Raw genomic sequence first — 21,867 nt, 5'->3', positions numbered from 1 at the left:
GGAGGCAGCCGGGACACCAACCCCACCCAGCCCAGAGCCAAAGAACAGCAGAGGCAATGAGGCAGGACTCAGTTGCCCTTGTCTGGTGGAGCCGTCAAAGGACCCCCATCTCCATCATGTGCCTGGGAGAGCAGAGAAAGTTTGAGGTCCAGAGAGGTGGTGACACCACTGTAGGGTCACACAGCACGTCCGCATGGACAGAACTGGCTTGGCCTGCCGGGCCCCCAGGGCCTCCCTAGCTCGCTCAGGGCCTGTCGGCTTTCCCACCCCGTATCACTATTAACAAAATGGCAACAGCTCAGTGTCCCGGGATGGGGCTACATGTGTGCATGCATTATGTCCTGCACGGTCCCCACTTTACAGAGGGAGACACCAAGATTCGGAGAGGTTAAGTGATGCTCTGGGGACTCACAGCTGGTCAAGGAAGCAGACCCAAGACAGTCTGACTCTAACCAAGAACCAGATTTTGGGCAAATCCTTCACAGCACCTTCCCACGGCCAGGCTTTGGGACAGTCAAGCAGCATAGCCCCGTGGGTGGCCGCCATCGGAAAAGCTGACACGGATCCCACTTGGGACCTGTAATCAGGGGGGGAGCTGGGAGGGGGGTAATGATAGGCTCCCACCAGCGGGGAAGGGGACTGGCAGCCCGCCCCGAGAGCCTGAGAGAACAGCAGGCATCCTGCGGAGTCGAACCTGGAGGGCTGGGGCAGCTGAGTGCCCCTCTGGCCAGCCTCTATCCAGACAGGGGGACACAGGGCAAGGACTGACCCAGGGTCACCCCACGAGCACCCCTTGCTCAGAGCACAGGTCTGGCAATGGCAGGTCCCGGGACCCCACCCCTGGCCGCAGAGGCAGCCCGCCTGGCAGTGCCCTTCCCTCTGGGCAAGGCCATCGGGATGAGCTGGGCAGCCGAGCTGATCAGGGGCTAGCACGGTTCAGCTCAGACGAGCCCTCTGGATGCCTGCCTCAGTCGCCCAATTTCTACCACTCTGCTCCGGGCTCCCTCTGGGTCTTCCCACGCACAGTCTCCACAGGCATCTTTTTGTTACAAACTCTCAGCCCGAACCTCCCAGCTCAAAATCCTTCGGGTGCCCACTCTCTTTGGGGAAAAGACGGAGGCCCCCAGAGTGCCCCAGGTCCCTGGGGCGCCTCCCCACCCCGGGGTACAGCACGCTGAGCCTGCCTCCGCAGCACATCCCCCCACCCAGGCAGTGCTCGGGCTGGGAGGTGCCCCCCTCACTCCCACAGGCCCCTGATCGCACCACCAATAAAGGCTGTTCCTGTCTGACGCCCCCAAACACCACCCACTACATCAGGGACGGGGACAGGCATGTAGAAGGAAGGGGAAGGAAACCCAGGCCAGAGGCCAGAGGCGGTGATCCCGGCAGGGCCGCCCCAGCAGGGAGCCCCACTCCCACTGAACAATAAACCCACACACACCCCAGAGATTTCTCACCACAGAAAGGGAGACTGCCCCTCCCAGGGCCGGGCCAGGTCCCGGGATGAGAACGTGTCTCCTTCTTCCTGGGGAAGGTGGATGCCACCCACAGGGCTCCCTCCCTGCTAACCTCAGGTGCCCCCAGGACCTTTGGCTGGGCCGCTTGCTCCCTGGGGCCAGTTATTAATAAGGAAACTTCTCCCCACAAATGCAGCAGCCACAGCATGTCAGGCCCGATAATGACAGCCACCTGACCCTGTGTCCAGCTCTGTGCCAGGGCCTTTATGTGGGCGATCAAAACAGCCCCCCCAGGACAACCCGCCATTACCCCGTGACAGAGGAGGACTCAAAGTGTGGGGGTGACGACCTGCCAGCGTCACACAGCTGCTCAGGCACCCTGCTGACTGGTGAGCCCAGCGCTGACCACCGTGCAGGAAGGGGGGCGCGGGCATCACCGCGTCCAAGGTCAGCAGCGGTAGAGTGCAAGAGCCAGGAGCCAAGCTGGGCCTTGAACCAGACTCCCGGGGCTGTGGGCTCACCCACCACCCGATCTCAGCCTCCACTGGGGTTCTGGGGCCTGCAGACCCACCCTGGCCCCTTCCCACCAGCTCAGGCACCTCCACCCCTCACCCAGGCTGTGCCCTGGGGCCGGAGTTGGAAATCTTAACCAGACTTCCAGGCCCTATTCAAGCATCTAGTCCATCAGGACACTTTACAGTTGTCCATTTGCATATAATTATCATAATAATCGGGGCATGAGTCAATGCTTGTAACACTTAGCACCCCGCCAGGCCGCTCCTAGAGTGTTAGCAATTATCATCAACATTCTTTCCTTTACCCCTCCCAGATTCATTGTTAAACCCCTCCGGTGGCTGAGGAGCCGAGCTCGGAGAGGCCAAGTGGCCCGCCCAGCTTCACCCAGGTAAGAGCAAAGCCAGGGTGTGAGCCCCCGGGGGGCCTCCATCACGCCCTACCCCAGCACCTAGAACTGTGGACATTCCCCACCCAGCCGGCAGAGCAGCGGGGCAGAGCCACCTCTTGTTCACGTCTGCATCCCGGGCGGCCAGCACAGAGAGGAGAGGGCGGCCCAGAGGCAGCCTGAAACCAGAACAGACCCTGGGCTAGAACCGCCGGCCGGGCCTCCGTTTCCTCGTCTGTAAAATGGACGGACTATCGTGGTCCTCCCCACCTAACTCTGGCGCCCGAGGGTCCTGGGGAAATGTTGGCTTTTGTTGTCAGTGGGGAGGGGTGTACAGGGGTGTACAGGGGTATGTGTCTGCTACCTTAACCTTTGGTGCCGGCAGCACCCCAGCCCTGAGGGACCCTCATTAATGGGTGGGCCACGTACTCTGGCACCAGGCTGCGGGCTGGGAAGGGTGCAGAGATCAAGGCCTCGCTCTCCATTAGGCAGATGGAGGAATGGGCCTGGGGGCGGGAGAGCAGCTGGGGCCCATGGTCGTCAGAGGCCCAGCCCCTCGTGAGCCCAGCTTGCAGAAAAAGGAGTCAGAGGACTTCAGGACCCTGACGGGCAAGCTGGCTCGGGTCTTGGGGTGTCTTGGGGTCTCCCAGCGCCAGCCCTTGGCCTGGCCATCGCCCCTCCTGCTCCCCTCCTCTTCCTCAGGGGGCCGCCTGCTCAGGGCCCCCACCCACACCAGAGTCAGAGCCAGCAGCCTCCACCACACAGCTCACATCTCCCGGGAACCCCCTCAATCACTGCAGCCTGGGAAGGGTCGCCCACCAGCCCCCACAGACAGGCACCCCACTCCTGCCTGACCCGGATGGGTGCTCCACAAGCAGGCGCCACGGGAACCACCCAGGGGGAGGGGTCATCCAGGCTCGGAGGCCCAGATGGCCCAGGAGGCCGCCAGGGGCCTGGGAAGGATGCCGAGGAGGGCAGAGGCTGCCTGGGTCTCCCCATTGCCAAGGCGGATTTGGGGCCAGGAGGAGCCCCCCCCCCCCCCCGGAGTTCTCACAAAGCTGCCTCTAAAACTCTTCTCAGTTAGCAAATATTTAACCAAGGCCCAGCGACCCAGGTCTGGTGGGGGAGAGTGTGCTTTGAGGCGGGAGGGCCTGAGAGGGAGGGAAGGAAGGAGGTGGCTCAGTGGACGCCAGAGAAATGCCCCCACACCTGCCCCCCCACACCAAAAAAAGGCAGGCCAGAGGGCGGTTCAACCCGGGAATGCCCTTTCCTTTACACCTCCAGGCTGCTGCGTGGGAGGAGGTCCATTCCCATCTTGATACAAACAGAAGGAAACAAAAGCCCTCTCAGCCCCTCCGGCCCCTCCCTGCCTGCCTGGCAGCGGCCCGGTGCCCACAGCCTGCACTGGCGCTTGTCTGGGAGCCCAGAACCCAGGTGCCCCTGCTCCCTGGGAACACAGACCCAGGCTGGTGAGGGTGAAGGGTGCCAGGAAGGGTGAAGGAGTGCCCAGGGCAGCAGCCATCTCCCCAGAGCTACCCGGGGCCCACCTGGGGGCCTGCCCTGGAGGGCTGCACCTCCACTCCAGGGGGCACATCTGAGGTCCCATACCATGCCCCGCCAGGGCCAAGGCCAACCCCACGGAGGAAGACCCAGAGGAGGGTCAAGTTGGCCAGAGGACCCCCCGAGCTGCAAGGTGCCCCAAGAGGACCAGCTGCCTGAGCACACCCCTGCTCAGGCCCGCGCCCCTCAGCCCCGCAGGAGCCCTGGCTTGGGAGCCAGACAGGCGAGGCCTCTGCTCTGCCCCTGGTCAGCAGCCTTGCCTCTGAGCCTCGGTCTTCTCCTCCGTGCACGGGCTAAGTAGCTTCTCCCTCCTCAGCAGCCTGATAGCCAGCACCACCGCCAGCCTCCATGAGGCAGCCCCAAATCCACGTGCCCCGTCAGCCAGCTCAGGGCCAACCAAGGCAGTGGCTGGGGGCAGAGCCAAGGCCAGACGAGAGTCTCAGGGGCTTAATCATGTTGGCCAAGGGCTCGTGCTGACCTCAGTCACTCAGCAAACTGCGGGCGCTGGGTCTCCAGACTAGTTAGGGAGACAGGCTGTCATAAACCTACGCTCCCCGGCGTGGAGAGTCATGGGGAGTCATGGGAACCCGGGGGAGGGGCAGCTAGCCCGGCCTGCAGGGGCAGGGAAGGAAGACTTCCCGAAGGAGGTGGCTCCTGGGACATGAGGAGGAGCCAGCTGGGGAGGGAGGAGGGGGCAGGGAGAGCGCCAAGCAGAAGACCTGGGAAAAGCACAAACTCCCATGTGCCACGCCGGCTCCTAGGTAGCGTAGGTGTGCTTCCACGGACAGAGCCGTCCAGGCTCCAGACCAAAGCTCGGCTCGCTGGCGGCAGGCCTGGGGCCTCCCTCCCTCTGAAGCTCAGTTGTCCTGGCCGCACACCACCCTGCTGGGCTGTCAAAGGATTCAGAGACGTGATGGGCCCCAGAGCCTGAGCCGCTGGGGGCTGTGCCGTCACAGGTGGTGTCTGAAGAGCGGCGGGAGCGCCACCTGCCTGAGGGCCAGTGGCGGGTGGGGGGTCTCTCCCAAGCTCAAGGGCCCCACAGCGCGTCCACCTAAGCTGATGGTCACTTTCTGCGATGTTTATGCCACGAAATGGGGGCCAGCAAAGGCACCCAGCCCTCAGCAGGTCACCCAGGATGGGGAAGAGGACACACTTGGGGTCCGTTTCTTCTGGACCCTGATCTGAGGCTAACTCATCAGAAAGGAGAAACACCGGCGAGGATTCTAAGAGCAAACACCCCATAGACCGCACACCCACAGCCGTGCCCCGGGCCCGAGCTCCGGGCGGTGGACCGAGCGTGTCCTGCGCCCGCTGTCTCCTTGCCGCGCTGACGACGTGTCCAGATCCACTCTGATGAAAATTCCTCTTGGGCTTAACATCAGTTTCCTCAGTTTGCTCAGTGTGTGGTGAATGAAGCTGTGAGGGGCCGAGCAGGGCTGCTAAGGGGGAGAAGGCAGGACGTCGCCACTCTCCTCAAACAAGAGTTGGATCATTTCCTGGGAAGGCAGGCGCCTGAGCGCCCCCGGCCGGGGCCCTGCCCAAACTGGAGTCTCTTCTCAAGGGACCCGCCAAGGACTCAGCGTGAGCGCTTGACCTTGGACTGGTGACCCTCCGAGGGGAGCCGCCATCACTGGGGGGTGTGCAGGCAGAGCCTGGACGGCCGTCAGCAAAGCACTACAAGAAGCTTCTGTCCCAGGAGAAGACACGAGCTTTGGGACCAGACAGACCCGAGTCTGCTACGAATCGTAACCTCCGAGCCTCGGCTTCTTCAACCATAAAACGGGCGTAAAAATATTGCTAGTAGGAACCTCCGAGTTGTGAGGGCTGGATAAGACAAGGCGTGAGAGGCGTCTGGCCTGTCTGAGAGCTGCAGCGAGCCGGGTGACTGTCCGCCACTGTTTGGTTAGAGCCGCTCACCAGCGCCAGTTCCTGGGGCCCAAACCCAACAGAAGTGGGTGTAACACGGAGACACCCCAGCCTCTCGTTAGCCGAGCGCTCTGACATCAGCACCCTGTTCAGGGTCTGGGGACCCCAACGCCCGGCGCCCATCCATCTCCCTCACACAGCACACGCTCACGCACACCCTCACACTCTCACATGCACACTCGTACATGGACGTGCCTACATTCACGCTCGCGTGCGTGCACACACTCTCTGCTGCCCGATCCTCTGGCTCTCTGGGTCTTCACAGCAAGTGAGATGGAGGCCCGGGAGGCTCCCGCTTCCCCAAACTGGGGGACGGGCGGGGCAGGGAGAGAGGATGAGCCCGTATGAAAATCCACTCCTGCTTGCTGCTGGGCCAGAAGGAAACCCAACCCAGGGCCGGGATGCAGAGGCTCTATGCAAATAGAAGTTGGAAAGTTTATTCGAATAACAAGACTCCCTGGGCCTGCTCCTCCCAGCACTGCCCGACCTTGGGTCAGAGCTGCAGGTCTCCTCCAGCTCCAGCAGGGACCAGCAGGGAAAGGACTAGAACAAATCAGAGGCCCTGCCAGACCCCATTCCTTGTCCCAGGTGCCTGCATGACCCCCACCGTGACTTCACGGGAAACTCTGCCCTCAGCCAACAGACCCACGTGGTCTCTGCTGCCCCAGGGTGCCCAGAGCAGGGGTTCACCATCTCCCCAGCGCTGGCTGGTGATGTGGGTTGAGTCCTGGGCCCTGAGTTCAAGCGCCAGAGGGCACTGGTGACCTGCGGCAAGTCCCTCACCCTTCCGGCCCCGCTGTCTACTGGGCTCCTTTGTCCAGTGGCTCCAGTGCTGGGCCCTCAAGGCCCTGATATGCTGTGGTGATCAATCCAGGCATGTTCCCTGTCCACGCAGCACCACGTGGGTGGCCCAGTTTGGGATCAGATCCCCTGTCAGCCTGACGTCACTCCCCCATTCAAGCCAGAAGCCCATTAGTCATTAGCACACTTTGCTCTAATAAGGCACTGTTTGGTGTGGTTTTCCCCGCAAGGGCAGGGACTCTGTCCGTCTCATTCATGACAGAGCCGGCGCCTGGCCTGGCAGCCAGCACGTAAATGTTTGTTTACTGATTGTGTGAGATTACACCAGCGCCCCCCAAAGCAGTCTCCCAGGCCTCTGAAGAGACAGGAAGAGGATGGCGTTTTCTGGGCAGGGCCCACGAGGTCTGGGACGGACGCTTCCCAGCCCCGGGCATCACCAGTCAGCGGCTCTCCAGCCCTGTGCAGCTGGGGCCCAGTCTGGAGCTGGCCAGGCCACCCCAAGGTCACATGCCAACACGCCAGCAGCAGCAAAGGTCGCCACCCAGTCACGCAAACTGAGCTGTCACCTAAGCTGGCATCCTCAGTTTCCTCTTCCAGCAGATTCTGTCAATCGATACAGCACCTGCAGAGGGCCTGGGAAACAGGAGCTGGGCAGGCCCTGCCCCCTCTAGGCTGGCGCTGGGACGGGGACCACACTGAGAGGCAGGCACTGCCTGGTCTACCAGCCTCCCCTCCCCTCCTGGGGCAGGCACATTCCCCTGCTTCTGCTCCCCCACTAAGAAAATGCAGCCCACAAAGAAAGGGACGGAGGTACCAGCAGCTTGTACACGTGGAGGAGCAGCCAGCAGAGCCAGAGAACCTCAGCAAAACCACCGGCTTCTGGGGCATTCCGGGGTCCCCCTGGACCTGTGCTCTCCCAGCTTTGGGCCTTTGCAGTGCTGCCCCCTGCCTGTCCCCTTCCCCCCTTCACTCCCTCAGCCGGCTTAGTCTGATGTCTGGGGCGGAGCTGCTCCCCGGCTCCCAGCTCCACTGGGCTTCCTTGGGGGCCTGTCCTCCCAGAAGGGGTCGTTGGGAGGGTGAAGACCACCTCCCCACCCGGCACCCCGGGGCCCTGGACTCAAACTTCGGGGGTGGGGGGGGAATGGGTGGGTCTGTCCCAAGGAAATGACCAAGGTTTCCACCACAGCCCTGTTTCCAGCGGCGAAAGCTCACAACTCAGTGCCCAGCAAAAGGGCTGAGCAGGTTAAGGTGCAGGTTAAGGTGGAACATTCTGTAGTCAGCGGCTGCAGGGGAGGCGCGTAGGCCCACCATCCACGGTGATTATGTATCAGGAAAATGCCTGAAAGCCACTGTCTCTGGGTGGTAGGATTATTGGCGATTTTCATTTTTCACCATGACGAATGTTGACTTTCTCATTTTTCCTTCATCATTAGCTATTGCTCGTGTAGCAACGGCAGCGAGAGGGGCGCGCCAGGACGCCCCCGTGGCAAGGCCAAGCAACTGTCGGGAGAGAGACCGCGTTTCCAGCCCCGCCTGGCCAGGGCGGCGCCGAGCGGCCAAGGTGAGCTGCGCCACCGACGGCAGGCGGGCTCGGGCGAGCCCCGGAGGAGGCTTCGCGCGTGTACCGGGGACTCGGGGAGCGTGGAGCAGGCCCGGGGACGAGAGACATGTAGAGGCTCCTGGAGGAGACCTGTGGGTCAGGGGCCCGCGGGGAGGCTGGCGGTGGCGGCAGCTACCTTGATTTGTACTTTCGCCCCAGATTTGCCTGCTCCCTTCCGCCTCTTCCCTCTGGTCCCCCACCAGGAGCGCCTTCCCTGTGGCAGGCAAGCTTTCAGGCCCCGGACACCCGCTTGAGGCCAATCCCGTCAGACTGGGCCATTTAGCCACAAGGGGACGGGTAAGCGGGTGTTCTACCGGTAAGCGGGTATTCTATGGGGGAGTTGTAATCCTTTCCTCTCTCCTCTCTCCCCAATTCTATTCAAGTTCCTTTACACAGAGTACTCTTGTGCACATGGATGGCCAGACTCAACTCTGTGGTTGCAAATTTGGGGGTGCTGGGGTGCCCCTTGGCCACCTGCTAACACATTCGGGGCTGTGAGGACAGCACCCTTGGCAGGTGCCAGGAGGTAGGAGCTGCTACAGGACTGAGCCGGAGGGCAGAGCTCACCACTGAGCTGTCACTCGAGTCCAGTCTGCCAGGCCTCGTCCAGGACGGAAGCCCTCACCTTGGTGGGGACAATGGCACCTTCCCTCAAGGGCAGAAACTCTCCTCTGGGTGTTTGCCGTGCGCCAGGCACCAGGCATCCCTTATAAGGCCCACAAGACTCCCGAAGGAAGTTACAGCTGCCCCCACTTTACAGATGGGGAAACAGAGGCACGGAGCACTGAGGTGGCCAAGACAGGCGGAAGGAGAAGCCTCGAGCCTGCGGAGGGGCCCACGAGCCCAGCCTCTCCCCACACTCCTTCAGCAGCACGGCTATCACCGGGGGCCCGGGGCCCCTAAGGCTGGAGGCTGGGGGTCAAAGACTCTCCCAGTTAGATGAGAACCCACCAGTCTCTCCACCCCACTGCCCCCACCCACACCTGACCTTCATTGGGAGACTCCATGTTGTGGAATCAATCCACATCTCAGCCTCACCCATGCGAGGCCAGCGGCGCCTCCCAGGCCAGGCTCAAGGTGCCCAGTAAATGTTCACTGTCATTCCTGACCATAGCAGCAGAGATGAAATCCTCCTTCTGAAGCCCAGCCAGCAAGTGCTGATGAGACGGGGCCCCACCCCAAGTTCCTTTGCCTGGCCCTCAGGCTGTACCCCCGGGGCTCTGCCCCCACCCCGCCACCCCCACCGCAGATAGGCAGCAATGTCAGGCCACTCCTTCCACCTGCCTGCACCCCGACTAAGGTAGCCCCGACCCACCCAGCTCCAACAACCCCCTTCCAGAATCTTCCCTGCTCTCTCCCTCTCTCCCAGGTGCACTCAGCACTTTGCGACCCCCTTGGTGCTCTCGTTGGGGCAGGGTAGCTCAGATTTCTGGAGTCAGACAAGAAGAATCAAATTTTTTTCCCAAAATATAGTCAGTGGAGCTCTTCCTCCTGACTTAAGACACCACCATGAAAAAGAAAGAATGAAGATAAAAATGTAAACACTCCATTATCCCACCATCCCCCCAAAACCCCTACTAACATCTCGCTGACTCCTTCCACCCTCTGTTCCACGAATACCCCTGCAGACACAGCGATGCGGCCGCTTTCCCGGGCTGCGTACGCGCCACTGACCACGCCCGCGGCGCCGGCTCTCCCCTCCTCCCGGGCACCCAGGCTGCCTCCCGCCGGGAAAGGTGGTGGGTTCCCCAAGAGGCTCCGGGCCACTTGTCTGCCGCTGCGCCCACTGTGGGGTAGGGATGGTGAGGACCCCCTTCCCGGCAGCCCCTGCCCCCCTAGCTTTTAGAGACCCAGCGTCTGAGGGGCCTGAGCGCCCGTCTTTCTGCCGAGGGTCGCAGAGAAAGGACTGCGGCTCGGCCCCGCCGTCACGCCGGCCCCAGGCTGGTGTCCCCCGGGCTCAGCCCTGTGTGGCTGTCAAGACACCCGCCACCCCAGACGGTCCGTTTTCCTGACAAGGAACCAGGGTCACGAGGGAGGGGACCAGAGCGGCCTCTCCCACCCACTCCGCTCACAGGGCGAGCCCCCAGGCCTGCGGAGCCTGTTCCCTCATTGTGACAGGAGAGCAAACAAGAGCATGGCGGGGACAGGCCGAGGGCGCCCTGCCCACAGCCCGCGCAGGGCCACACGGGCTGGCTCTCAGAGCTGGGCACCCCACCATTTGCCCTCTGCCAGTTGCTGAATAATGACTGACTGTAGCCGCTGGACGCCCCTCTCCTGCCGAGCCAGGAGCTCTCCGCGGGCTGGGCCGGGTTGGGTGCCAAGCACGTATGAGGGCTCCGTGAGCAAGTGTCCCGGTGCCTGACGCCCGGGGAGTCTGTGGGGACACCAGGACCGGGGCTCCGGTCCTGTCACGCTTCGGGCTCAGGCCTGGAGGCCCAGCACCCCAGAGCTGCAGAGGGTCAGGAGCCGGGGGGAGGGTCAGCCCATCGGGGAGCGAATCCCCAGGCTCTGGCCTCACCCTTGAAGCCCAAGGGCGAGAACAAAGGGCTCAAGGCCGGTGAGTCAGACAGAGGACTGCGCTGGAGGAAGGAAGCCAGCGCGGCTGCACGCGCTCCGGCCTGCGGGCTGAGACGTGGCCTGGCCCGAGCCGCTCCTTCCAGAGAGGCAGAGGGGAAGTCTGACCGCCTGGCGGGGGCCTGAACCCCACCACGGGAGCCCCACCCTCCGACCGCCCCACTGCCCACGCTGCCCACCAGGCCCTTCGTCCACGGAGCTTCGGGCCTGACGAGCCCTGCAGAGACGTCCGCTCACTCACTGCTCGCAGGGCGTTGAAGCAACTTAAGCTGACAGACGCCAAGTCTGGCTACTGGTTATCGAGCATTTACTGTGCCCGGCACCGTGTTAATTACACAGAAATGAAATTTATAAACCCACAAGATGTGACTTAAACCTCACAACCCAGTGACGGGTTATCTTCATTCCCATTTTACAGCTGATGAAACTGAGGCCTACAGACCCAAAGGGACTGTCCAGGGGCACTTGGCTAGTGGCTGACAGAGGGGCCCTGGCCCCAGAGAACACAGTGTCCACCCCAGGGAGCCACAGCGACCAACGCAGCCCTCGTGTGCTCACCAAGGACGAGAATCCCAGCCACAACCACCCGAGAAGTCTGCAGGGGCTGTGACCTACCTGCCACAGGTGGGCCCAGTGAGTGTCCTGGCTGTAGCAGCCAGTCCTATGGGGCCTGGAACCTGACCCAGAGGCCTTGCAGAGGCTCTCTCTGGCCCTTTCATTGGGGAAACTGAGGCCCAGAGCGAGGCTAGACTTTGCTCCCACCACAGAGCTGGACTCTCAGAAGCAGAAAGAGGGGAGGGGAGCCGAGGGGCTCTGCCCCTAATCGTCCAGGAAGTCTCTGGGCCCCACCCTGGGGGGCTCCAGGTCACACAGCAGCCCAGCACCCCCGCCCCTCCCCACGACGCCTGCCAGGCAGGCCCCAGAGGCAGCTCCTCTCAGATTCTGCCACAATCTCAACAGGAAACCAGGAAAGCTGAGCTGGGCGGCCTGCTACGACTAGCTGGGATTGGAGGTTTGGACTCTCGGGTCACAGAGAAAGTAACCCTTCGGCTCAGAGAGGCCCCGCCTGAGGCCACAAAGAAAGGAAAAATTTCTGAGATCCCAGCTGGCCTCCGGTCAGGGTGAGGGAGAGGCTCAGGGCATTCAACCACTTGGCTCCGCCACCCCTACCCGAGCCACCCCCGGGAGCCATGGGGTCACCCCCACCTTAGAGACGGAACTGAGGCCGAGAGGGGCTGCCCCCCAACCGAAGCCACCGCGAGCTGTGACAGAGCAGCTGTGACAGAGCAGAGCGAGAGCAGGCTGCCCCTGCCAGGCTGGGCAGGGTGGCCCCGGAGCCCGCCCGCCCCCTTCCCCACAGTCTTAAATACGCAAGTGGGGGGTGGGGGGGAGAGGACGGTGGGCTCCTCTGAATAGCCACACCTCGCTGTCCTGTGGACAGGTCGGGCTGTCTCCCCAGACACAGGCCTATCTGTGCAGCCGGCACAGGGCCCGCTTCTCTCGCCCGAAGGGTTTGTTTACTCGGTTTTCAAAATTATAACCTCCACAGCCCCACCCAGGCCAATCACGCCGTCCCTGGCCAGCCTTGCTGTCTGGGGTCGTCCTGGGCTGGTTGCCAGGGGAGGAAGGAGAGGAAAGAATCGGGCCTGGGTTCTGCAGCCACGGAGGCCCAGGCTGAGTCCTCTCCACTCTCTGGGCCTCAGTTTACTCAGTAAGGAAATGGCGGAGGATATTGATGAGACGGCCGCAAATGGGAAGAGGGTCTGGGCCCGAGTAAGAAAAGCAGCCACTGCCCATCAGCAAGCACCAAGCTCGGGTTGAGGGGAGATGTCGCCCCAGCAGGCCGCAGGCATGCCATGCCTTCTGTGGGTGCCCTGGAGCCCACAGTGCACCAGGCCCGGTGCAGGATATGTTCTCTTCTCCCCGACCCACTTTCACCATGACCCCCAAGCCACAAAAAAGGCAAAGACAAAAGGTAGGACAAGTGCAACTCTGTGCTCACTCCCCCTCTGGTGTCCAGAAGGCCCTGGCAGGCCCAGGCAAGTGACACAGCTCCCCCCAAACTCAGCTAAAATGGATCTGCCAACTCCTGAGCACCTTCCGGGGCCAGGTAGACCATGGTACCACCTCCCTGAATCTTCACACACCCAGAGCCGAGGCCGGCTGCCCCCCCCCCACCAAGCCAAACACGCTGCCCTTGGAGTGGGGCTAACCAGGATGAGCGAGCCAGCTCATGCTCTGGATGACACAGAGATCCGCTGCCTTTGTCACACCACCCACTGCATCCAGCCCGCAGCACGGGGCCTTCCCAGGAGGTCAGGGCTCACAGCCCCAGGTTGGGCAAAGACAACACTCAGAGTGAGCTCCTCCTGCCACAGCAAGGTGGCTTCACGCATGAGGACTTCCTGGGCCCCGATCTGTACCTTCAATGCAGTCCATGGGCTATTGGCTCCCAAGAGGTCAGAGCTGGAAGGGCTCAGAGGCTGTTCTAGCACCCGAGGAGGGCACAGGCTTCCTAAGGTCGCCAGCCCTGGGCTCTGCACCCACAAAGGCTCCTGGCAGGTGGGGTGGTTAAAGGTGGGTGGAGCACAAGACGTGAGCAGTTTCCTACACAAGGGCCTCCTCTTCTGGAAGATGCTGTCTTAACAAAGTGGGTTGGACACAAGCCAGCTCTGTTCTGCGTGGGGCATGGGGAGGATGGACACAGCTGCAGTTGGCGTGGCCAGAGGCAGAGGTATGGGTGGGAAAGTGGGGTTCACACTTTGCAAACCAAAATTCTTTCTTCCTGTGCCCTGGACGCGAGGTTTCCCACTGGAGCTCGCAGCCCTGCGCATGAAGCCCATGCCCAGCACCCTGGCCCCTCTCACAAGCACTTGGGGTCTCCCGAGAAGGGACACCTTGGCATGTACTGCCACGGGTGATGCACACCAGGAGTCACCTTGTCTCATTAGCCCCCGCCCGCATAATGAGTCTGGGATACCCACTTCACAGATGAGGCGCCCAAGGCCCAGAGAATGGGAGGCAGCTGCCAAGTGACAGGGCATCTGCTACAGGATCTCAGAACGCAGGTCTGGCCCTCCCTCCACGCCGTTCTTGGAAGGGGGACAAAGGTTCTCAGCTGGGACCTGCCTAAGGGCCTCCCATGGCCAGAGGGAGGGAAACAGAGACTGCAGGCCTGGGGGTGTCGCCCCTACAGGCCAAGGACAGACCCACATCTCTAACCCCAGTGGGCATCACAGAGGCCTGGCAGCTCTGTCCCCGCCACCCCACCAGCCTGGCCCAGGCCCATCCTCCTTCAGCACAGCTGACCAAAGACACCTGAGGCCTCCCCAGGGCCCTCAGGACAACGTCGCCCCCTTCTCCAGGGCCATCCCGGCGGCTCCTTCCACTTCACCTCCCGCCCCCTCACCCATGAGGCCAGACCCCCCGCTCACATTTTGCCTCAGAAGGTTTGCCCCCCGAGAACGTGCCTTGCCCTGAGGGGGGCTGGCCAGCCGGAAGGCAGCAGGCAGGCAAGACCATGCAGGGGTCTGCACAGCAGCGTGTTCCTGGTGCTGACGCGGTGCCTGACACACAGCAGGTGCATGTAATGATGATGGACTGCATGTAAGAAGGACTAAGTGGGGCCTTCCCTGGTGGCGCAGCGGTGGTTGAGCGCTGGGCTGCGAGGCTGTACGCAGCCTCTGCAGCACCGGTTCGTTCCCGGGCCGCCGGCGAGGGTCCCACAAAAAAAAAAAAAAAAAAAAAAAAAAAAAAAAAGGAAGGACTAAGTGTGCCCGGGGTCAGAGCCCATCCCAGCCCTGCACACCCCCTCACACAAACAGGGACCTGCCCGCTCAGCTTCTAACACCCAAACCTACCCCGCCTTTGGGAGGCACCTTGAGACCCCCAGGGAGGGGGTCTCCTAGAGACAGAGAATTCCCACGAGTAGAGTCTGGCCTTGGGGTCATGGATGGGGAGAGAAGGCACAGGGAGGCACCGCCATTGGTCCAGAGCCACAAAGCAAAGGGCAACCAGGGGCCAGGATTGAGCCCCACAAATCTAGTTCCAGACACGTGACCATGCAAGGCAGGGGGCTTGTTCCGTCTATCCCCCGTGCCTGGCACAGAAAGGACGCTGTGTTGAATGACTGACTGCTGTGGGGCTCTGTCTCGCTGCCCTCCAGGTGCCTCTGACCGCCGAGGTGTCCAGGGCCACAGGCTGGGGCGCCCCACGCTGGAGCAAGCCGGCTTCAGGGGCACATGACCAGGGGCTGGGGAGGGGCCTGAGGCGGTGTGTTCTCACCACCCACTAGCCTCGTGCTGCCCCCCAGGGGCCGCACCCCCTGAGAAGCCTCTTCTACAGAGGACGCTGAGACACAAGCACCATGCTGTCCAGTGGCCTCGAGCCCAAGGGTCTGCCCGGAGAGCTGGCCCTGGGCCTCTGACTCCCTGCGTCCTCCAGCTTACCAGCCTCTGTGTCCCCGGGCGGGGCCCTGCAGCTCGAAGGGCCAGAAGCAGCGCATCTCCCATCTGGGCTGGTTCCCAGGGTGTGGAACTGGGTGCCTCGGGAGATGGGCACTTCCTGTTCTTCCAGTTTTAAAATCCACACCATCAAAAGTGCGGCCTCTGTGACTCAGGCCGCAGGATTCTACCAAGAGCGGGCACAGCTCTGCTCCACCCCGAGGGCTTTAAACCCAGGCTTCTGCTTCATCTTCCCTTTAAACTGTGCCCAGCCTGGCTCCAGAAAACCCTTCTTCCCGGGCAGGGAAGTGGATGGGAGGAGGAGCAGGGGGCAGGAAAAAGCAGCTCAGGAATGTCTGCAACCGCAGATGATGTTGCAGGAGACCCGGGGTGAAATGAGTCACGGGCTCTGGCTGCAGGGGGGGCGGCGGGACCAGCAGGAGCACAGAACTGGTCGAAGAGAGTCTTGAGTGGCAGAGCCGACTGAGTAATGGCGGGAGGGACACATTTGTGCAACCTCCAGGAAGGAGGCAGGGACGCAAGCCACCCTCTTCCTACTCGGCGCCTCCTGCCCCAGCGCCTTCCCCACAGCCTGCTTCTCTTTGGCGCCTCTTCCACGATGCCCCCGGCCCGATCTGGGCACCAGGGACGGTAGAGCCACAGTGTGGCCTGGTTTTAACAGCAAGCCTGGCCCTCCGGTCTGGGCCTGCCATCAGCCCGCTCTCCCCCACCTGTAGGACGCCGGGAGGGGAGGGTGAGCCTTCCGTGAGAGGATAGAGGCAAAGGGAGGCCTCACGCAGGGAGTGCTCGCGAGACCCCATGTTACAGCAGAGTAAGGGCCTGAATGAGCTCGAGTCCTTCCACCGTGCTCAGGCAAGAGACGGTGTGGTTCTGTGGCCAGGGCCGCAGGGGAAGTGGGCACGTGGTCACACACCAGAGGTGAGATCCTCAGGCCACGTTCGCAGCTCACGGGCGGCCCCTTGGTGCCCACTCCCATTGGGATGATGCTCAGAGGTGCCAGGGGCTCCCGGGAAAGTCTCCCTCAAAATGCCCAGGTTCCAGGAAGCAGGTCGGGCAAGAGGATGAATGTGTCTTCTGCAGGGAAGCCGAGCAGACGGGGAAGGGCAGACTCAGACTCGGCCTGTCCTGAACCAGCCTCCGTGTCAGCAGTTACCCAACAGCCAGCACTTGGGAAAAGGCTAAGAAAGCACCCGCATGCGCGGCGTCGAGGGAGCAAGAAGCAGCCCCAGGAATGCTTCCAGGGAGGTTGGAGTGACCTGGGAGAGCTGTTTATCAGGCATCGTCCAGTGGCAGAAGCAAGACACCGGGCCTTGAGTCATCCCAGCGAAGTGTAACGTCAACACGGGAGGGAGCTACGTGGAGAGGGGGCGGCCGGCTAGTGGTGAGTCCCGTTCTCAGCGTAAGCTTCATTCCTCAGGGGCAGGGAGGGAGCGCCGCTGCCCAGTGGGGGTTTAGAAAGGTCCCTTTGGCAGTGTGTGTGGGAAGGGCGGAGGGGCCAGGCAGGGATCCCAGGCCTCCGGGCGGGAGAGGCACCGGTGGCGTGGAGGCTGGAGGGAGGGGGCAGCAGGGTCAGCACCAACAAAAGGACATTATGTAAGAGGACACAAGAGTGGAGCTGAATCCCCAGACGCTTCACCCCCGGGGGCTGACCCAGACCTCGGCAAAGGGCCGTGGCCCAGGCGGGGCGGTCGCCGCTTCCGGCCAGGCTGGTCTGGCGGCAAAGCCTAGGGCCACGCTTCCATCAAAGTGTCCAAACCACCCCCCTTCACTCCAGGACCTCTGGCCACTTCCCAATAGAGGGAAGTTTGTCACATCCACTTGAGAAAAGATTCTCAAGAAAGGAGCTGTCCTGTCTCACATCTGCCTGTCCCGGGGCTCTGCCGCTCAGGGCCGAGGCCGGGAGTACTGCCCACACTCAGCACAGGCAGGGGCGAGGTCAGAGGTCAGGGCCTCCCCAGAGGCCTCGGTGCATCGCAAGGTGAGCTGGGAGTCGGGTGCTGACCCTGGAACCCGGCCGGGTGGGTAAGGCGCTGGGCGGTTGGTGAGGACCAGCCAAGCACTGGCAGCGACCCACACGCCACTCAAGGACTAGGCTGAGGGACACAGAGAGGGAAGCCCCCCATAAAGATGGGGTGTACTCATGTGCCCTGGCGCAGGGTTGGGGGAGATCACGACAGCGGAGTGAAAGTCCCAGCACAGGTGCGACTCAACGCCCTCGTATGGACAAGGTGGACGTGGGGGACAGGGGAGGTCTGGAGGGGCCAGGCCACACTCGAGGGGTTTCTTCTGGGGCGTGGGGTAGCAGGGAGGGAAGATGGAGGGAGGTTTGTTTTTTGCTTTTCACTCTTGGATGGTGCAAGCCGTACTCTGTGACTAGACAAGCTTTAAGGGGCTGAATCCTCCGGCAGGGGAATTAGGTTTCAAGAAAGCTGGTATTTTAAAGAAGAATTAGCCAGGGGGAAGGTGAACCCCGCAGAGGGAGGGGCACAGGTAGGGTCAGCCCCTCGCCAGCCCTCACTGGGAATAACCGTGATGGCGGCTGGGGGAGAGCATGTCCATGCCCCCAGAATTTCATCCTGGCAAATAGAATTTCCAGCAGAACTACTGGGAGCGTCAAGGCTGTCCTAGAAGCAGATGCCGGTCCGATGCAGGTCCCCGGCCAAGGGTGCAGACCCCAGGTCCTACTTGCAGCGCCGAGCTCATTCCCTCACCTGCCCTCCTCGCTTCGCACCGCTCTGGCCATAGATAGAAACGCTCCCCGCGGCCCTGACCCACCCCCTGTGTGAGTCCCGTCCTCTGGGTCAGGTGGAAGGTGTGGGTGGACCTAAGCTCCTCCTAGTTCCTTCTGCCACCAGTCACATGGGCCCCCCTCACCGCCCTCTGGAGCCGCGCCAGGTCACCCACACCCAGCTCACGCATGTGCCGACACAGGAGGCCCACGCAGGAGGCCCACGCGGTGAAGGGCTTGAAAATCCCAGGAGGGATTTTGCATCCACCCTGACCCCAAGGGCTGGGAAAACCTCAGAGGCGACAGCTACAACCCTCAAACACCAAACATCTGCCTGCACCCCCGTCCACCAGGGAATCAATAACAGAGTAAATGACAGTTTGCGGCAACAGTAGTGAATGCGCAGAGCACGCGCTAAGCCTCCAGCACGGAATATCAGCTCATTACGTCCTTGCCACGGTGCCGAGCAGGAAGGCACTATTCCCATTTTACAGGGCAGGCAGCTGGTGAAGAGGCTACCCACGGTCACGGTAGCCAACACACTGTGGCATCAATGTGGGGACCCGAGTTGGCTCAAGTCTGGAGCAGAGTGGGATCTACTCAGCCCCTGGAGCAGGAAGGGACTTCAGCCATCAGGAGACACCCACTTCCGTTCACAACTAGGGAAACTGAGGCCCGCCCCTGTCACACAGGTGTCCTGGCTCCCAGGCCAGGGCTCTTTCCTCCACGCAAACTCCCTCACAAAAGTAGGTGGGAGCTATCTTGCACCCGCTCCACAGAGCCACTGGTGTGGGAACAAGTCCCTGCTTGCCAGAGGCCTTGAATCCCAGGATGAAAGGTACTGTGGCAGCAGAACAGCACCGTGGGCAGAAGCGTGCCTGACCTCTGCCAGGACTTGCAGGCTGGCATTCATTCACCTGCTCACCTGCTCCAGGCGGGCACTAAGCTGCGGGAGCCGCTGGCCAAGCCACAAACCTCGCAGGCCTTGGCGCTCACGGCCTGGAGGGAAGGGGTGTTCCAGAGCTGACGTTTCTACAGGGGCGGCCCGGTCCTGGTCCTCGGGGTGGAGGAGCAGGCCCAGGTAGGGAGGGCTCTGGAATTTTAATTGTCTGGTATGAGAGTGTTCTGCTCCTGGGGTGGGGTGAGCAGGGCGCCCGGATTACCAGAGGTGGCTGGGGCTCGCCCTCACTCCCCTGAACTGGAGATTTCCAGGGCAGTTTGCTGCTGTGGAGGGGGATAGAGGTTCCCCCAACCTCCTGCCGTGCCACACTTCAGGAGCCCCCCAGGTGAGCCTGGACCAGGAATGTGAGGCATTTGAAGAGGGTTATTAATAGCACTGAAGTGTTGAGAAGAGAGAGGCCGGCAGGCTCTGATTGCACAGCCCTCTTCACCCAGCCCCGCGTCCATAAAACAAACCTAACCCTGTCCGGGAGAGGACACTTCACCTTTTGTGGGCTCAGTCTCCTCCCTGTGAAATGGCCAGGAGAGGGGGAAGCAGCTGGCAGTTGTGAGCTCAGGAGGTGGGAAGTACAGAGGTACAGTCAGAGCTGGGGGTGGAAGAAGGAAAAACCCCATCGAATACCCCACCCAGACCGGAGAGGGGCCGCCACAGGAGGTGGTGAATGGAGAGACTGTTACAGAGCCCCAGGAGGCTGCCACCAACAGGGAGGGGACAGGAAGACTCCGCCCCGCCTACCTCCTCCCAGAGTCCAGGGCTGCCCTACAAGGAGGCAGCTGGGAACTTAACCCCCTGCTGGTCCGTCTTTGGTCTGACTCATTTCTACATTACCCTCCCCCCTGGCCTGGCCCCAGGCCCGGCACAAGAGGGAGAGGGGTCTCGGGACACAGGCCCTGGATCACAGACAGTGGGCGAGCTTTCCCGGCACCTCCTTTGTGCTCAGCAGGGTGGGGACACAGAGCTAAGGGCACCTGGTCCCTGATCTCACGGGGTATGAGCGGGCAGGACACAACTGAAAAGCTACAGGACTGCAGGACACATCAAATAAGTGTAGGTGGACACAGAGCTCTGGGGCCGCTGGACAGGGAGAGGCAACTTCAGCCAAGAGAAGCTGGCTCCTGTCTCCATCGGCTGCCCCGGCCCTCCCCTAACAGGCACCCTGCCTACCGGTGCCTCCTCTGCGCCAGGCCTGTGCTAAGCAAGCTCGTGAATCAGGTCACTTAAGACTCAACAACTCACAAGGGAAGAAGTCGTTCGACCCACTAAAAAGAAGAGAAAACCAAGGTGCCCCGACTTTGAGAGGCTTGTCCAGGATCTCACGCCCAGGAAACATGCTGGGATTCCACCCCAGCCGGGCCAGGCAGGTGAGCAGGGCAGGCAGGTGAGCCCCCGCAGGGAGTGTCCCAGATGGTCTGAGATTCTCACCCCACCTCTCCCTTCTCCAGGGTTGGTGGGAGAGGAGCCCAGCACCCTCTGGTGCTCCGGGGCGGGGAGCCCAGTGGGCAGCTGCCCTGGCGAGAAAGTGGTGGCCGTTCAGTGACAGGCTGGGGGCAGGGCTGGCTGAAGGGATTTGAGGAGGCTGGGCTTGGGGTTTGACCAGCCCCTGGATTTGGCTGCCAGCAGGAGCTCGGCTGAGCCCGTGCCAGACGCTGAGCTCTGCCGCCCCCTTCCCCCAGCGTTCCCCAGCTATCCCGGCCCCGGCCCGCAGTCCGGGCCGCGCCGGGCTGGCCCCCTGAAGCCTCGGCCACGTGTCCTGCGGCGGGGGCCAGGCCAGCGGGGGGCCGGGACGGCTGGGGACAGGTCGGGGCGCCCTCGGCGGCGCAGGGGGCCTGGACTGCCGCCAGGCCGGGGTACCCGAGGCGGGGGCGGGGGCTGGGGACAGTGTTGGAGACCCGGGAGACCAGCTCGCAGGGCTTTCCGGCGGAGGAGACGGGCCGGGGTGGCCTCGGAACCCCGCGAAGGGAGGAAGGACGCGCGCACAAAGGGGCGGGAAGGGGCCCCGCCGCGGAGGGGCCGGGGACGCGCGGACGGGCTGGTGGCGCCGCCGCCGCCGGCCCGGGCCCGACCCTCAGAGACCCCGCGCCCCGCGAGCACGGCGGGCCGGGGTGGGGGTGCGGCCGGGGGCCTCCGCCGACCCCGCTGCGAGTCCTGCCGCCCGGGACCCACCTGCGATGTGCTGGCGCCGCGCGTCGTCCAGGTGCGTGGACAGCACGTCCCCCATGGCGAGGAAGGGCCGCCGGCCGCCCCCGCTGCCCGCGCCGCTCAGGCGGACGCCGCTGGCGCCATGATCCCGGCGCGCCCGGACCCCGCCGCCTCCCGTGGCCTCCGCTCCGGCTGGCGCTGCTGCTCCGGCCGCGAAGCTCCCGGGGCCGCCTGCGCCGCGCGCCAGAGCCGGGGCCCAGCCGCCCCGCGCGCCCCGCCCCGCCCCGCCCCGCCCACCCCGGGAGAGCCCCGCCCACGCGGAAGCCCCGCCCCTTTGGGAGCCCCGCCCCCGGCCGCTAGTGGGCGGGGCGGGGCCGGGGGCCGGGGCGCCCGAGACAAAGGGAAGGGCCGAGGCCGCGGGAGGCGCGCGGAGAGCCGCACCCCGCCCCGGGTCGCAACGAAGGCGGGTGGGGGCGTCTGCAGGACGGGGTGTCTCCCCCTCCCCGACAGGCGCCAGAAGAGCCGCTCGGAGGAAGACGGGGGGAGTGGGGACGCCTGGGCTGAAGAAGTGCGGGGAGCGGCGTGGCGCCCTCTGCCCCCTGCACCCTGCCCCCTGCCCCTGCACCCCTCTGCCCCCAGCCCTCCCGCCGCTGCCCTTTCTCAAGAAGTTCCCCGCCCTTGATCGGACACGCCCCCGAGGTGTGCCGGCCCGTCTTGCACAATCTGCAGGGTTAGGGGCGTGTTCGTGGAGGACTTG

At 63.1% G+C, this 21,867-nt stretch overlaps 1 protein-coding gene across 1 annotated transcript in view; it reads right to left on the bottom strand.

Annotated features, from left to right (window-relative positions):
- Positions 1 to 21,189, bottom strand: part of NIBAN2 (niban apoptosis regulator 2) — a gene marked incomplete at both ends in the record, with an annotated part of 44,194 nt that extends 23,005 nt beyond the window's left edge. Inside the window, one exon of the mRNA XM_084237315.1 lies at positions 21,135 to 21,189. Coding sequence (XP_084093441.1) covers positions 21,135 to 21,189 — 55 coding nt within the window. The remainder of the gene's footprint in view (positions 1 to 21,134) is intronic.
- Positions 21,190 to 21,867: the final 678 nt, after the last annotated feature.

The sequence above is a fragment of the Talpa europaea genome (genome assembly GCF_964194135.1).
Source record: "Talpa europaea genome assembly, chromosome: 7".
Lineage (NCBI taxonomy): Eukaryota > Metazoa > Chordata > Mammalia > Eulipotyphla > Talpidae > Talpa > Talpa europaea.
Note: the sequence above shows the minus strand (reverse complement) of the source record. Positions and strands in the feature narration are given on the sequence as shown.